The 17,478-nt window shown below is 36.6% G+C and overlaps 1 protein-coding gene across 8 annotated transcripts in view; it reads left to right on the top strand.

The window, feature by feature from the left end:
- The window catches only part of RALYL (RALY RNA binding protein like), a 722,346-nt gene that overhangs the window by 679,609 nt on the left and 25,259 nt on the right, over positions 1-17,478 (top strand). For all 8 annotated transcript variants that reach the window (XM_055125634.1, XM_055125632.1, XM_055125635.1 and 5 more), the window contains one exon: positions 2,706-2,878. In XM_055125634.1, coding sequence (XP_054981609.1) covers positions 2,706-2,878 — 173 coding nt within the window. The remainder of the gene's footprint in view (positions 1-2,705; positions 2,879-17,478) is intronic.

Below are 17,478 nucleotides of genomic sequence, written 5' to 3'. Positions count from 1 at the left end.
TGTTGTGTGCTAATAGAACCAAAGAGCACTTAAAATGCTATCTGATAAACATAAAAATGAGGCACAGGTCAAAGCCAACGTTGTCTTTTTAAAATATTTTATTTCCTGATGATAAGTAGTGATGAATCATTTTCTTAGCTAGTTTGTCCATGGCAATAAGACATTCAATGTTGAGTCAACTTAAGAACTGTTCTGAATCTCTTATGTGACCTTTGCAGTTTAAAAGTGTGTTCAGGGCCTGGATTGATAGTACAGCGGTTAGGGCGTTTGCCTTGCACGCAGCTGACCTGAGTTCGATCCCCGGCATCCCATATGGTCCCCCAAGCACTGCCAGGAGTGATTACTGAGTGCAAAGCCATGAGTAACCCTGAGCATTTCTGGGTGTGACCCCCCTCCAAAAAAAGCTAGAAGTGTGTCTGTTTCCTTTTCCTTACTTGAAAGTTTAGCACACAACTCTCTGAGAGATGTTACTTCTATTTCCCTTTTGAGAAGAAAACTAAATTTAATAAGATTTATAATTAGAAGTCTGGACTTAAATTTCTATGTTCATTCTAATCATTTATATTGTCTTCCTTACACTAAGCACTCAGGAGCAAAGCACACGTCACTGTTAATAATGACTCATTGAATCAACATCCACTTTTTTCACCTCGGACTATGGGAATGTCCCTTTAGACAAGAAATCAAATTTTAAGGATGTGTAAATGCTAATGAAAAAATATTACAAAACAGTAGAACTACCTCTGTGAGTCGATATTTAATCTAGGTTTTAGCTGATCAGAGGAGGGAAACAACAGCCGGGAGGATGGGATACTCAGCTGGGATTGAAGGGATAACTGAAACATATTGATACACAGACTTAACTGAAGACTCATACATGAATTCTCTAAAACTTTGCTATGTCTTTTTGGCCAGAGATTTCAAAAATTTTCTAGAGGGAAGAAAAGATAGATTTTTACTTTCAGAGCAAGGGTCTGGGGCCAGAGACAGAGTACAGCAAAAAAGGTACTTTCCTTGCATGCAGCTGGCTTGGGTTCAATCCTGGCCACCCCACATGGTCCCCAGGCCCCAGCAGAGTGATCCCCAAGCAAAGAGCCAGGGATATGCCCTGAGCACCACCAGGTATGGCCCCAAATCAAAAATAAACCAAATAAACTTTTCTATTGATAATGAAAGGTTGATTGAATATGTTTAAAGACCCTAACCAAGAAGGCAAAACTCAGACTCAACTTTAGTGCATGCAGAATCCTTGGTATGTAGCTATTCTGGAACTGTAACCAAGTCCTTTGATAGCAAAGCCAGGACACAGTTATACATTCTATTTTACTCCAATAAACATTATTTAATAAATTAAAATGCAAAGCCACACTCATTTATACAAGTGAAGTGATTGTTATAATCTTTGTTATTTATATATGTTTACTTATATCATTTTAGAAATTTAATTTACCTATTAACTATATTATATATACACACATATACATAGACTGGAGTGATGGCATTATGGGTAGCATATTTGCTTTGCATGTGGTGGACCCAGGTTCGATTCCTTGTCCCTCTCAGAGAGCCCATCAAGCTACCAAGAGTATTTGCCCACACAACAGAGCCTGGCATACTACGTGGCCAATTTGATATGCCAAAAACAGTAACAAGTCTCACAATGGAGTTACCGGTGCCCATTCAAGCAAATCAATGAACAACAGGACGATAATGCTACAGTGCTTTAGCTATATTCAAAACATTTGTGTAGAGTTCAAATGTATACATCAGTGCTCAATTTACTTTAGGTCCACATTATTAAAAAATAATAAATATTTCAATATCTTTTTAATCCATTCACTAACCTAAATGACATAAAATATAAGTATGCAATCTTAAAGTGTAGCACTCTTAAACAAATAAATATTTGATAAAATAACAATGATAAAAATATTATAAATTTCACAGATACCTGGAAATTAACTAGAGAATGAGATGTCTAAAATTATCCCTTTATTTAGTATCCAACACATTCTGATATTTGGAAGGAGATAAAAGCCAGCCACAGGAACAATAATTGCTTTGGTGTTAAAGCATAATTTCCATCTGGGCAAATTTCTATAAATGGAATACACACACCCTGGTAATTAAAGAGTTAGATTAATACATAATGTCACTTCATTTCTTGAGCACTTATTCGCAAAACACTGTCGGTTTTACATTTTGATTGACTACTCCATACCCTGAATATTAAATAGTTACTTGCTTTTTTCTCAAAGGCTTTCTGTTTTCACTAAGGTTTGAAGTTGATGATGAATGTTTTCATCCTATACCTTCCAATGAGAACTTATGTTTTATCTGATATTTGTCCTTTGTTTTTGCTATATTTTCCCCCCTCAGAATCTCCTTATCATGAAAGTGCGTGGGTGGATATGCACGCATTAATATATTTTTTCATGTACGTAATTCCTTTTTCACATCCTAGTACCATCTGGATTTACTAGTATTTGCTAACTCCTCTACAAAATAAATATGCTTCCATGTAAATGCCCATCAATGCACAATTTACGAGACTGAATACGTTTGACTGAAACACATTGCTATTTGATTCCTCACACCCTTAAGAGTACAGAGAGTTAACTTTTCATAAGCTGTTTGCTCGTGGTTTGCCCGAGCTTAAGTTGCTCGGGAGCAGCCTAAGGCATGTGCATTTTTTTCCCTCCCAGAAGCTCAGAAGAAGCAGTTGGAAGAGACGGTAGAGCTGATCCAAGAAGAAAGCGTGTCGGAGAACGCAGATCACTCCACGGAGGAGCCGGCTGAAGGAGGACCAGACGCGGACGGAGAAGAGATGACTGATGGGATAGAGGAGGACTTCGAGGAAGATGGGGGTCACGCGCTGGTAGGAACTAAACATTTGGTGTCCACATGCTTGAGTAACAGCACCAGCATATCGACAGCTATTTAATTCTAAAATGAAGATTTCTTATATGCATAGATTTAAGTCAGCATATATATTCAAACAGTGCTTTGCATATAATAAGTGCTTGATATGTTTCTGACAGAACATGAAGGAATAAATAAATGAACAATAAAGATGTTCTCTCTGGCATAGTATTTGGCATAGTAAAAGCCTCCAATGAAAGATTCTCTTTCCCAAATGCTTTCTCATGAAAGGAATCTTGAGTGTGCAATTACAAGAGAACTCAACATTCCAAATGGCTGGGAAATAGATGGCTCCTCTTTTATTTAATGTTCTCATTTTTTTATGATACTCATTTGTGCGAGTTGTCTAGATTTCGACAGCGTGCGCTCTAAGATGACCATTTGGTACGCAGCCAGTTCATTTTCAGTATACCTGCAGCTTGATAATCAGTCTTTACAAAGTGGTGATTTGGCCGAGTTTTTATTCTTCACGTTTTATTTCTCCAACGTTGTGATTGTTTTAGTACTCATGTTAGGGGCCCTTTCCTACAGAACCACACCAAGGACTTGGAAAAGATATGCGGATGAGGGCGCTATTTCTTATATTTTATCAACCATGAAATTTATTATATTGTCTTAAAGGAATTAACCAATAAAAGTAATAAAAGGCAGTCTGTGTTGCCAATTCTCAAATATTTCTGAACTCTTAATATTCATCCTAACTTACCCCAAGTAATATCATACTTTATATTACCTCTGATAACATAGCCGATTTGTCAAAGTGACTATTGTTTGGTGACAATTCTAATAGCAGTTCCAATTATAGAACTCTACTGATCTTAATGTCCCTGCTCATTTTAAGTTTTATCACATGTTCATTTAACCTTTTCAAATGTGAGTCTTTAACAATAGTCCTTACTTCTACAAAGGCCTACACCGATTTAAGGACTTAAGTTTCTGTTTTTAGAATTGTTTTTATTTCTGGATTCTGTTCCATAAAGACTAGAGTAGATAATAATATTTTCAGCTTTTCTTTCAGTAATACTTCAATTCAGCTGTGAAATTTTTGCAACCCATCCTAATCAGACTTTTTGTCACCATTTCGTTGTGAGTACTCTTCTTAAGATTTCCAACTGATTACCTTATTGTTTTTATTGTAGTTTAGTTGTGGGCAGAATTTGGCTCCAAAACTTGCTAATTGCTCATTCTCATTTCCTGAGCTAGAATGCTGTTTATATTCCCACTTCTCTTTCTATACACATTGCTTTACATTTTGATGATAAAGGTGATTTTATCATCAAATAGAAGAGCTTTAAACATTATTTACAAGTCTTAAATCTTGTAAATCTTTAATCTTAAGTCTTAAATTCCTCAATCTATATTTCTATTTCTGCTTTACTTTAGAATCCAAGGATTCTAAAGTGAAAGTATTTAACTGGCAATCTCTTAACAGGTTCCTAATAAGTAATTAAAATTTAACATGCCTAAACCATTCCTAATGTTTCTAGTCACTTTTTTCTTCCAAGTTCTTTCCCATTCTGTTAAAGGGCATTAGCATTCACACAGCTATGTATCAAGTCTAGATTCAAAGGACCTTTGAATCCTTTCACCCTACTATTTAACTGTACCACCAAATCATAGCTCAAAGCTAGCTTCATCCCCATTTACAGCTAAACTTCTTTTCTTGCTTCAGCCAGTGCAATCCTTTCTCCATACAGAAGGATGTCTCTATAAATTATGCATTAAATGCTGCTAGTCCCTTGCTTAAAGCCCTACAATGCTTTTATCACACTTTGAATTAAAATCCCCAAGTGTCTGAATATAAATTTTGATAGTGTTTGATAGACTCCAGTAGAAAGGGAGAAAAGGAGAGACTCCCAAAGGTGAAAGAGAATAAATCCGGAGCACATACTTTCACATGAGAGACTCCCTTCCATGCTACTATCTATACTTACATCTGAAGATTTGGTATCAGTAATCTCTGGAGAGAGAAGAGAGACAGCTAAGATGACAGATTTGAAGATAACAGGTGATACTTGAAGAAAATATTATGAAAAAATGTAAAGCCACTAATTTAAAAGGCAAGTCAAGAAAGTTAATGTAACGGCCAGTTCAGGTCACAGACCAGTAATTGACAGCACTCTGATTGCTACTTGACAGTAAAGAATTAGCTGGAAAACTTGTAAAAACACAGATTATTGTGTACAATAATTACAAATAAAATATTACAAAGGTTTCTGACTCAGTATGCTTTAGTAGGTCAAAAATTTTGCATTTTTAACTAGTGACACTGAGCACTATAATGAGAGGCCCTGTTAAGGCAGTTATCTATCAACCTAGCTATGGAATTTTCTTCATTGACTTTTATCAATTCTGATGTAAGCATAGAAAAAATAATAGTTTTAGAATTGAATTTTTGTCAGATAAGTGCAAAGAAAGACGACAGAGTTGAGGATATTTATAGAAAGAGAGCTCATTTTTCTGGATCATAGAAGAAAAGGTAACATAAGGGGAGGAATTGAGAAGGAAAAAATGTAGGCATAAGGAGGAAATTAAATTCCATTACCCTTAGTGACCAGAAAAAAAAAGAAATGAAGTGAGTAAGAGAAATGTAAGAGTTAAACCATGAGATTGAGGTATTTTTGAGGTGAAAGGAGATTGAGATGCACAGGAAGAACCGATGAAAGAAAGAATAGAAACGAGGTGGCCACATACAAAGAATTCCAGGAATAAAGAGGGTCAGAAGCGAAAAAGTATCATCTTCATGGGCATTTTAAAATCACTCAAGATATTAGATAGAAGTAAAAGTGTAAGACAGTTAACAAAATTCAGTAGATGATACTTGGACAATTTTAGTTCCAGACTAGTTACTACACAAGCCAATTGAATCATTTTAGATAACTTCTCTGAGTCTCAGCTGTCTTATTTGCAAAGTAATCTAGTTTGATAAAAAAAAAAAATTCTGAAATTCATTTTGTGTGATCTTCCCTCTGAGCGAGTCTGTGTTTCAGAAATCTCGTTTCTGAAGGAACGAGAGCTGGCTTGTCATGCAGCCAAGAGAATTAATCCAAACCATGGTATTTGTTTTATGTCCCCAATACTCAGAAAGTAAATGATAAAGACTAGTGCTATTTAGAAGAACTTTGTCTCTCTCTTCCAACCTTTACATTCGTTATTAGTGGCTTAGAGAATCTAACAGAGTAAATCCTATCTCTAATATCTCCTTTTGTTTCTAAGACTTGGAAAATGAGGAGGATGAGTTTTACACCATCCTTGCAATGTGAACCTAAATTGAGAAACTTCACCTTGTGACTGATCAAGAGAACATTCTCTGATCTGGTGTCCACTGTCCTTTCCAGACTACATAAGCCATTGGTTCTCAGAATAAGAAGTAAAAGTATAAATATTCTGGGTGTTTTTTTTTTTGACGTAATGAAGGGCACTGAATATAATCAATGCAGCAAGGTAGCATATAATTTTTTGTATATTTTAAGGTGGTAGGGCTCCCCCAACTGCACTCAGGAACCTAGGGGCCACTTCCAGGGCTACTGGGGCAGCAGAGCTGGGCCTGACAGTTAGATGTTTGGACCTTTGATGTGATGCTACTAGCGCCCTAGAGTGGAAACAGATCCACGTTCAGTCAATACTTAGGCAACCATGTGGTTCCCGGGTTGGAATTCAGAGCCTCACACGTGCAAGCATGTGCTCCTCTTCTGAAATATCTTCCCAGTCCCTCGAATCAGGTTTCATACACACCATAGAGATCAAAAACAAAAATTGGTATCCATATATCCAGTCATCCTAAAGAAATTTTGCATGGCATTCAAAAAAGAAATAAATGAAATGAACAAGCGACAGAAATGAATCTGAAGCAAAAGTGATACGAAGGGGACATATTAAAGTCATAGTCATCCTTGTGGAGCATTTAGGAATCTAAAGGCATGAGCACTGGTTGTCTATAAGTCCTAAATATCCAGTTAGTAAAATTGATTTCCATAAAGCAATCCATTCACTTAATGGGTGTCTATTACATGTGGTAAACAATTAAAATGTGGATCATTAAAACTATTGCTTTGTAAGTTAAATAAAACATGTAAGTAAATGTTTTTTTTTCTCAAGCATCTTAATACAGTATAGATGGAAAACTTGTTTTTCTCATGTAAAAAATAACAAACTGGGACTTGACACTTTATAACTTAGCTATGGCAGAAAGAAACTCTGTGGTTTTCCAATAATTTAAGTTGATATATTTTATTTGTGTATAAAAATGAGTAATTCGTTAACCAACGGGAAGGGTTCCTGGGTCATTGGTGGAAGGATGTTGACACTTGGTGGAGAGGGTTGTTGGAACACTGTATGCATGAAACTCTATCAACAGTATTGTAAATCACGGTGCCTCAATAAAAATTGAAAAAAATAAAATTAAATTAATGAAATAAAATACTAAAAGTGAGCTTTATATTGATATGCTATAGTACACCATCCAAGCACTATCACACTCATTTCTAAATCCATCCATTAGCAAATATTGGTTGATTGGCCAATAACGCATGGTCTGAGACTTTTATTATAGCAACGAAGAAGAGAAATCATATTTCTTCTCTCAAGGCTATAAATTAACTGAAGATAAGGACCACAGACAATAAATTCAAGCAGTATATTTTGGTAAAAACTACATAAGAGATGTAGATTATAACTGGGATGGTCAATAAAAAAAACATAAAAAATATGGGGTTAGAATTTTACCTCATAGGTCACAAAATTATAGCAACAACATATGCTAATTTGAAAAATCACTTTCAAATCATCCTTTATTATTCCCAAGTCATGGAAACATGAAAACACATATACTTTCATATATTTATGGAAAGTATATTTAATATGCAAAATATATTAAACATTTCTTATGCTGGGTAAATAAAGGGGCATGAACATACAATCAATAAATTTTTATAAACTACTAGGAACTTCAAAATAAGATATTACCTTTCAATTTTTTCCTTTGTTTTATATACAAAATAGTAATATGTATTATAAAAAATAACATAATCAAAGACAAACTAATATTACATATGAAATTATGATATGAAGTTTAGTGCCTATATAATTTAGAAGGCAAGAAAATTCCTCTAATTATAAGAGAAAATATATCTAGCTAGACTGTCAAATGTGTGTGGCGCCTTAGAGGCCGGTACAGAGCTTTCTAAAGCAAAGTTGTTGATTAACTTACCTCCAAATACCTAAGACACTTGCTATAAATACTGATATAGATTTTCTGGGGAAGAGCCCAGGAATCTGTACTTTTATCAAATTGAGATTTGCAACTACAGAGCTAAACTATCAATTCCAAAAGGAAACTCTGAACAAGCCAAACACACTAATAGACTAAAGAGAATTTGAGCTCTTCTGAATTTGACTTGAAATCACTTTTCTTTTTGCTGACTATAATCAAATTGCTCAAATCCAGTAAAAATCCACAGTAGAATCACCTTACAAGATTGTGTAGGTCTTAGACATGCAAGCTGCATGGAAAATTATAACACGTCTTCCAGCATTTAACAATACAGTAATGTGGTAAGTCACTTTGGGCTTACAAGTTAACTGAATTTTCTGTACATAGGTGTGAGCTAAAATCCAACCATGTAGTAGAGGAAAACTAAAAGCAATTTGGAACGGCTATAAAATACTGACCAATCCCTCAGTCTTTATAAACAAAACCAAAAGTGTATCCTATATTTTGGGGGGTTTTTTTTAAGATCTCTGCTCCTTTCCTAACAAAATCTTTCACCTACATGTTTTCCACTATTGATTATGCTTCTATCTCTTTTTATTATGCTCATTAGGCAGAATACTAGGCAAAAGACAAGAACCTGGTCCACAACCCCGCAAAGATCATGCTAACGAACCCCGAGGTAGAAATCACTCAGAAATTAAGAACGTAATTTCCTATCCTGTTTATCTTCTTTTTCAATGTAGCTTTTAACTTGTATTGAGCAAAGTTCAATTCATCGTCCACTATCTTCCGTTTCCTTCTAATAACACAGACTGGGAGCATACAGAAAATCCCTATTCATAATTTTGGGTTGAATTAGGAATAAGGTGAACAGATATAGTACATATGTCCTGAAAGCGACCTGTTTTGTGTTACATGTTGCCGATGCACAAACAGCCATGACAGCTAATTGGCCAAGTTATATCAATGAAAATGGGATTTGATGAAGCCTTTGATGTGAAGCAAAGGTAAAAGACATACATCTCTGTTCTGACTTTCCACCCTGGAATCCTGCCTCTTCAGAAGCTCTGATGCTATATATCTATTGTTCATCCTATTAAATTTGGGATTGGCTCTTCCTAGCATCTTTTCTTGATTTTGGTTACTATCTTATGTAAAGAGTTCTGCCTAGTCTATTGTGTAAACTTTCCCTAAAATTTTGCTGGTTTCTGCTTTGCCAGTCTGTCTGAGAGACACAGTTCAAATCTCCATGACTCAATGGAAGCTACTGACCTGTGTTCTCAGTTTATCATCCATCAGGGGTGATCGTAGTAGGTGCCTGACAAAGGACTGCTGTGAGAGAGTATCTAAAACTCACATCCTTCCACTGAGATTCATTTAAATTTTTTTAGGTTTGTGTTTTAGTTGTAGGGCATTCATGTTCTTCTGTTTCTTTTATGATTGCCTTTGATTTGAATGGTTTAACCCTAATACAGATCTGGTAGAAACTAGGTGATAGCTATATGGTAGTCACTAATATCTGCTAGCTTCATATCAACCCCTGAATAACTGCAGTCACTGTCCTCCCCTTAGTATCTCCCAATATTTCCAGAGGTTCCCAGGAATTGTATCTTTTATACTTAAAATTTGTCTGAATGGGGCTGGAGCGATAATACAGCGGGCAGGGCATTTGCCCTGCATGCGGCTAACCCAGGTTCGATTCCCAGCATCCCATATGGTCCCCCGAGCACCACCAGGAGTAATTCCTGAGTGCAGAGCCAGGAGTAACCCCTGAGCATCACCGTGTGTGACCCAAAAAAGAAAAAAAAAAACCTTGTCTGTCTCTGTGCTCCTTATGCTGCCCACTCATGCTGCCCACTGCCTCCTCCCCCAACAAAAATGGTAGTTTTGTCACAACTTTTGCTGCTTCCTTTGGCCAAAGAACATTCCTCTTCTGATAGGACAGCCCCTTTGGTACCCAAAGATGCAGTTCCCACTGGACACAACTAGAACAGAGTACCCTCAGGCAGGGCCCACATCAGAATTAAGTGAATGATGCTGTTAGACCCAGAGCTCAAAGTAACAGGACAAAATCTGAGGCCAGGAAAGCACCATCAAGAAAAGAAGTTGCATGAGCAGTTGCCTAAGCGTCTACAATAGCTTCCTGCTGCTGCCCTGGCCCTTCTCCCGCTGTTCTCCGAACAGTAGGCACTGCCATCCTGCTAAAACTCACCGTTGCAGGTTTGCTCCCCAGGGCTTCCTGCTACATTTACATTAACAGGTTTCACTTTATGATGCAAACAAATAGCCTCTAAATACAATATAATTATATTGGGGAGTCCACATTACAACAGTAAGAGCATGTAAATTATTGGCTTAAGCCTTTCATTTTCTCCCTTCTGCCTTTGCATCAGTGGAGAGCACTTAAGCTGAGTACCATGCAATGTGTGTAACAGTTTGATCTGTTAGGGCAAGATCAAACTGTTATCAAACACTGCACGTAACAAAGCTTAGGCAGACCGTGTCTCTGTTTACCAGCTCCACACCTCCATCAGCAAGGAAACACATAACCTGACAGCACGCAATCTCCAAAGCTCTATCCATCGCACGTCTGTTTCCTCTCTGACTTGGCTCTTAATTCTCTCTCTCTCACCCAATAGCAGTGACTCTGGCCTCTGGGCACACACCATTAAATTCCTGCCTCCCTCTGGCCTTGCTTTTTACTCCTAAGTGTTGAGAACAGGAAGGTTGTACTCCTCAGTTCATTAAGAGTTTTGATGCTGTGCTGAAGGTATGGTATTTATCTGATATTTAGGCAAATTGAGAATTTCCCACATAAGTAAACCATTTAAGATATTTTGCTACCTGCTGTTCTGATGCAAATGTTTCTAGACCCAGCAGCAAATTTTCAGAATTAATAAATAAAAATACAATTTAAATTTGAATTTAGTATAAGCAGTGAATGATTTTCTAACCATGTTCTAAATATTACATGGGAGATATGTATAACCAGAAATAACATTATTAATATAAAATTCAAGTTGAGTTACATGTTCTATATTTCATCTGCCAACCCTCAGAGAAATTAATTTACATATTGGACTGTAACAAGTTAACTTCTTTTAGTTTCTATGCTGTCCAGTGTAAAATTGGAAATATAGTACATTCCTTAGGAGCTCTTGTAATGATTAAATTGGAACTTATGAACTGCACAGAGTTAGAGAGTAGATTGCAGCTACTTTTGCCATTAAGGGTAGTATCATTACTATCTCATTTTGTAAGTGAAGCACTTCAAAAATAACACTACAATATTTCTGGCAATATAATCCTTATTTGGAGCTTTGTGTCTTCAAGGTCTCTAGAAAGTCAAATTTGTTTAAATAAAACCCTTTTATTTTATAATAAGATATTCAAGAAACACACATAATAATCTAAAGTGATTCACACTTCTTAAGTTTTTCTTTGATTGGCTACTTGCTGGCTTATTCAACCAAAAAATTCCCTTTAAGTCCCCTTCTCAAGACACTGCTAAAAAAAAGAGATAATAATATACTGTTATGATATATGACTTTTATTTTACTTTCTGCTACATATTTGCCCTCTTACTCATGGGATCTAGCAGCCAATTTAATAGCAGGTGATTGATTGTGGTGTTAAACCATCGGAGTTTGTGAAAACTCTTATATATCATGTTCCTTTATTCACCCAACCATTCACTAGTTCATTAAAACACAACTAAAAATAAGTTAACAAAATAGTGGAAATTCAGAAATGACTCATCTATTATCTAGTCGCTTATATTGGAAGAATAATATGTCTTTATAAGACCAGTGATTCCTCATTTTAAAAAGACACACATGGTGCAGCCAAAAACTAATAAATATATACGTGGGACTGGAGAAAAAGTACAGGAAGCAAGGCACTTGCCTTTCACGTGGTCAACCCGGTAATAATCCCTAGTACCAGGGCCAGTGAGATAGTACAGCAGGTAGGACATTTGCCTGGCAGGCTGCTCACCTGGGTTTGCAATCTGGCACTCCGTATGCTCCCCTGAGTCCGCCAAGTCACAAATAATCACTACAAGCACAGCCAGGTGTGACCTCCCGCACCCCCACTAAAGGGTCCCTAGCACTGTATATATCCCAAGCATTATCGGCAATAATACCTGAGCACATAATCAAAAGTAATACCTGAATACTTCCAAGTATGAACCAGCCCCCCCATCAAAATTTATGTATTTATATGTATACTTGATGAAGTTGTGATTAGTTCAACCACTGCATGAATCATGACAAGAGTAGGGGAACTGAAATGATACATGTGATTCTGAACAGACTATGAAATTATGAAATTTGAACTAATTCTTAATGAATAAAAATTAATTTCCTGTGCGAGCAAAACAAGAGTTGGATGGCAGAAAGACATGGCTGCCATGAAGAAAGGCTTGAGGGAATCTGATGTCTGTGAGGAAGCTGGCACTTCGGCCAGTGCAGTGTTCCTCCAGGTACAGGTGCTGTATCATCAGCGTCACAGCAAAGAAATTTACCATAGAAATGCAGATTATCACAGAAACACAGTTCCCTCTAGCTTTGACACACTGAAGTGGAAACTAGGAGTGGAACCTGAGCAATCTATGTTATAACCGGTCCTCCCGGTGATATGACACCTTCGTGGAGGACCACTGGCTACTTAAAAAGTTACCAATAGTGTCATTTTATATAAAACATCAATAACAGAGAAAAGTGACACTAATAACAATTAGGCTGGGTCCCAAGTGAAAGTCCAAGCGTGCTTTAATGTGTAACCAGATTCGTAAACCTTTAACACAAAGCACATGAATAAGGAACAATAAATAGTTCATCCAGGAGGCAAACACTTAAAATTCACTAATCACTACAATACAGAAAAATACAATTGAAATTACAATTAGTCATATTGCACAGCCCTTAGAATGCTAAATTGACTCATACAATTAAAAATTGGCATGTATGTGGAATAATGAATCTCTAAAATATTGTGGGCTAACACAATGCTACAGCCATTTAGAAATAGCGTTTGATAAGTTCTTACAGAACCAGGCATAATGAGACAGTAATTCAACACCTCTGTATTCCAGAGGAATGAAAACAAGGTGTCTACAAAGGAACTACATGAAACTGTTTCTAGAGGCTTTTCTCATTGTAAACCAAGTCTGGAAACAATTTAGCCTTCTGAAAACACATATGCAAGCTATGGCACATTTATTTATGCAATAGGTACTACTCAGAACAAACTGCTGATTCATGAAAGAATAAGGATATCTTTAAAACATTGCACTGAGTTTTTCAAAAATATGTGAAAAGGTTATACTTCCTTCTCTCTTTTTCTCTCTCTTTCTCACTGAGTCTCCCCACACGCTCTCTCACTGCAATATTATGTAAGTACATTTAAACTAACAGAGGTTACCTGAAGGGTGAGTTCCAGTCAGGTATTTGCTTCTCCTGAATGCCATTCTATTCCTTTTATTTAGATACTCCTCTCTAAACTAGACTAAAATCCACTTTGAACTAGGTGGTCTCTTGATTTTTCAATCCTTAATGCATAGCACAGTAGAGGATGGATAAGGTGGGTAGAGAGAGGGATGCATTATTTAATGGCCCTTGACATATACTATATCATACTCCCATGCACATGTTATTTGTTTAATCTTAAATACCCTTCTTCATTATTTACGACTGGTCAACACATCCTATGTCTTCAAGGCCATTGTCTCATGTCACAAATGCATCCCTGAACAGTCTTCACCCTGTCCTGGTTATTATTTGGGTTTGTTTCTTTCCTTAGTCCTGTTCTGTCCCTACCTCACACTTAATTTGCTATATTGCCATTGGTGATGTCTTTTCTTTCTGGCTGACTGATGTGTGAATTTTCCAGAATTTTTTTTTCATTTGATTTTTTTTCATAGTGCAGCATTTAGCACGTTAATTTAATGCATATTAGTTAAATGCATTAGAGAGAAAAGAAAATGTCCTTAGATTGCCTCAAAGATACCCAGCATCATTTTAAAGTATATTTTATTGTCTGTTGCAAACGAATTGTGTTCTAAATATTACTTTTGTATGCATGCCTTCTGTGATTTAGAGGATTATTATATGGAGCAAAGAAGCAAACAATTTTCTTTCTAACTTCTACACTCAGTCTTTCAGCGGGAGGCTGCATCTTTAAGGCACTGAGAAGGAACCACAAAAGGAGACTAAAAAGCCAACACATCAGAGTCAACACAGCATTATTGACTTTTTTGCTTTGGGTTTTTTTAGTGGTACTTTATTATTACCACTCATGAGTGATAAAAATGCAAATGTGAAGTAACCTAAATTGAATTAGAAAAGCTGTAACATCAAGTGATAAAACAAACTAGAAAATAAGCCTCTGGACTCCTTATCTGCAATTTTTTAAGCTAGAAAGTACACAGAAAGCTGAAAGTCACAAGTTCGTAGGAGAATAAACTTCAGGGTTTTCAAAGCTAAAGAATTTACAGAAAAGCATGATAGATGCTATAATTCCAACTGCAGCTGAGAGGGCATTTGGTCATTTGAAAAGGAGCTTTAGAGCTAAGGGCTTTCGAGATGTTAAAAGCATTGGGATAGACATGTAATTTTCCAACAGCCCTTAATGATGTTCAAAGACAGAGCAGTAAATCTAGAGCATATATTTAAAGAAAATAAAAATCTTTTTACTGTCTGGTAGTTTCTATTCAAAGAGAAACAAAAGAGAAAGTGAATGGAAGGTTCTGAAGTATTTGGAAATGAAAAACAGTCCAAAATAAGCTTTACATACACAAAAGCAGTAAGTGAGGGGAGCTTCTTTTCTATAAATGCTATCATGAGATGAAAATTAGAACAAATGAAATATTATTGTAGCCATGGGGGGGCTAGTATGAAGATTACTGAGGAAATAAACCAGTGTTGCCAGCAAAAGAAAACCTTTTCTCTGCCAATATAGAAGAGCAAACTTTTTTTTACTGAATAAGTCACTACATGCAGATCAACATACATGTAAGGTAACACCAAAGTGATCACAAATGTTAATGCCAAAAAGGACTGTACATGGGACTGAAGTGATAGCACAGCGGGTAGGGCATTTGTCTTGCACGCGGCCGGCTTGGGTTCAATCCCCAGCATCCCATATGGTCCCCTGAGCACTGCCAGGAGTAATTCCTGAGTGCATGAGCTAGGAGTAACCCCTGTGCACTGCCAGGTATGACCCAAAAAGAAAAAAAAAAAGGGACTGGACAGTTCAATAGGCCAGGGATGCTTCTCCAATGCTGACAGTAAGAGTCAGACTAAGGCAGTAGAGGAAGAATACTGACTTTGAATCCACTGAAACAGATCAGCAAAGGTTCGAAGCTTTGGGAAAGTTGAGAATATTGGGAGAGAACATATTCAAGGAGACTAAGACATCTGTGTTTGCTAATTGGCACTTATCTTAGGTTACTTAGATCTTTCCAAAGAAACTTAAGCATATGGAACATTAGCCTTTCTGGTGATTACATTACAAAGAAAGGCTTCCTAGTCCTTAAAAAAGAAATTCCTGGATTACAAAACTGGCAAAAATTAGAGATGTACCTCAAAAGGTAGAGAATATTTTTGCAAATATTGGTTACCGAAAGTAAGAACTCTAATAAAATGTAGATCAGGAACCTCTAGTTAGGGAAAAAACTTGTCTAAAATTTAATCTAGTTGAAGGAAACATTAAGCCCATCTTAGTCTATAGGAAAGAGGAGTCGGAGAGATAGAATTGCACTTCCCTTGCATGTGGCTGACCTGGGTTCAGTTCCCAGCATCCCGTCTGACCCTCTACCCACAGCCAGGAGTTATCCCTAAGTATAGAGCCAGGAATAAATCTTGAGCATCACCAGGTATGTCCTCCCTGCCGAAGAGACAAAGATTTATGGAAATATAGCAAAGCAAGATAACAATTTACCCAAGAGACAAAAAAAATGTGCCTCATGACAACCTCCAATATGGTTCTTAAAAGATCTCAAAGCTAATTCAGATCTGCATGTTTATTTATGCAAAATTATTAAGGAATTCTGAAACTAGATACTTTTTTCTAATGGATTATTGCAAGGAAAGAAGGGGCTTTGCAGTAGAAGTTATAAGATCTGTAAGCAAGAATTAGGCCAGAGGATTTTTCTTTTTTTGCAGAAATATAGTTATTTGATCTGAGGGTTAAAAGTGGATAAGGGATATTCTTGATAACCTTTCAGTATGGATAGTGCAAACCACAATGCCCAAAAGGAGAGAGGGGGAGAGAGAGAGAGAGAGAGAGAGAGAGAGAGAGAGAGAGAGAAGAAAAGTGTCTGCCATAGAGGCAGGCAGGGAGTGGGGGGTGGGGGGTGGAGGTGATGGAAGAGATCTGGGGACACTGGTGGAGAGATGGGTGTTGGAACACTGTATGACTGAAATCCAATCATGGACAGCTTTGTAATGGTCTATTTCACAGTGATTCAATAAAAAAATATTTTTTAAGCAAATATGACTACTTAACAGGGCTAGAATGATCTTGATGTGAGGAAAAATAAAAGGGCAGAAAGATTTTCACACGTCTAGAGGTGCTATAGCACCAAAATATTGAAGCTATCTATACCCTAGATACACTGGAGAATAAGACTGATTTTAATGAACTTTATTTGTAAGTCAAAGAGAAAGGCTTTCAATTCATTAGACCTCCTTGGGCTAATCATGGTTCACTAATATTTACTCCAACCTCTGTTAAGGATGTTTTAGCAGCTTACTGAAAGTATCAAATGAAAATATGTTTATGAATCCCCACTCCACGGACCACAAAGATAGCGCAATGGATATCTTGGCCAGTGAAGTGGGGTTCAATCCCCAGCACCACACATGATCCCCCAACCCCTTCCAGAAGTGAAAGCCTGGAATAAGCAGAGCCTGAAGTAAGCCCTGGGAATTATCGGGTTTGGCCCAAATACTAATAAAATACTGATGAAATAAAATAAATCCCCACTATATGTGTATAGAGTGGGACAAATAATCCTTGCCCTTGAGTAACCAAATTTAGTGGGAGTACCAGTTGAAGGAAATTTTAATAACTATGAAAGCAAAAACTAAATAGCCATTTATATAGATTCCTCATAACTTTTCATAAAATTTCAGCTTACTTTATTAATACTTATTTCATCATCAACACACTCTGAGATTAGCAAAGTTTATCTAAAGTGTTGAGTAGGGGTTATCAGGCTAACAAAGAATACTTTAAAATCTTTAAGAAAATTTGTAGTCATTTCCTATTGGGAGAAAGTTATTTTCATTGTGATGTGAATTGTAAGAAAAGAATTGGTTAAAAAAAAGGAAAGAGAGTAC

Source organism: Sorex araneus, chromosome 2 (genome assembly GCF_027595985.1).
Source record: "Sorex araneus isolate mSorAra2 chromosome 2, mSorAra2.pri, whole genome shotgun sequence".
Lineage (NCBI taxonomy): Eukaryota > Metazoa > Chordata > Mammalia > Eulipotyphla > Soricidae > Sorex > Sorex araneus.
The sequence above is the reverse complement of the archived record's forward strand: the minus strand, read 5'-3'. Positions and strand labels throughout refer to the sequence as shown.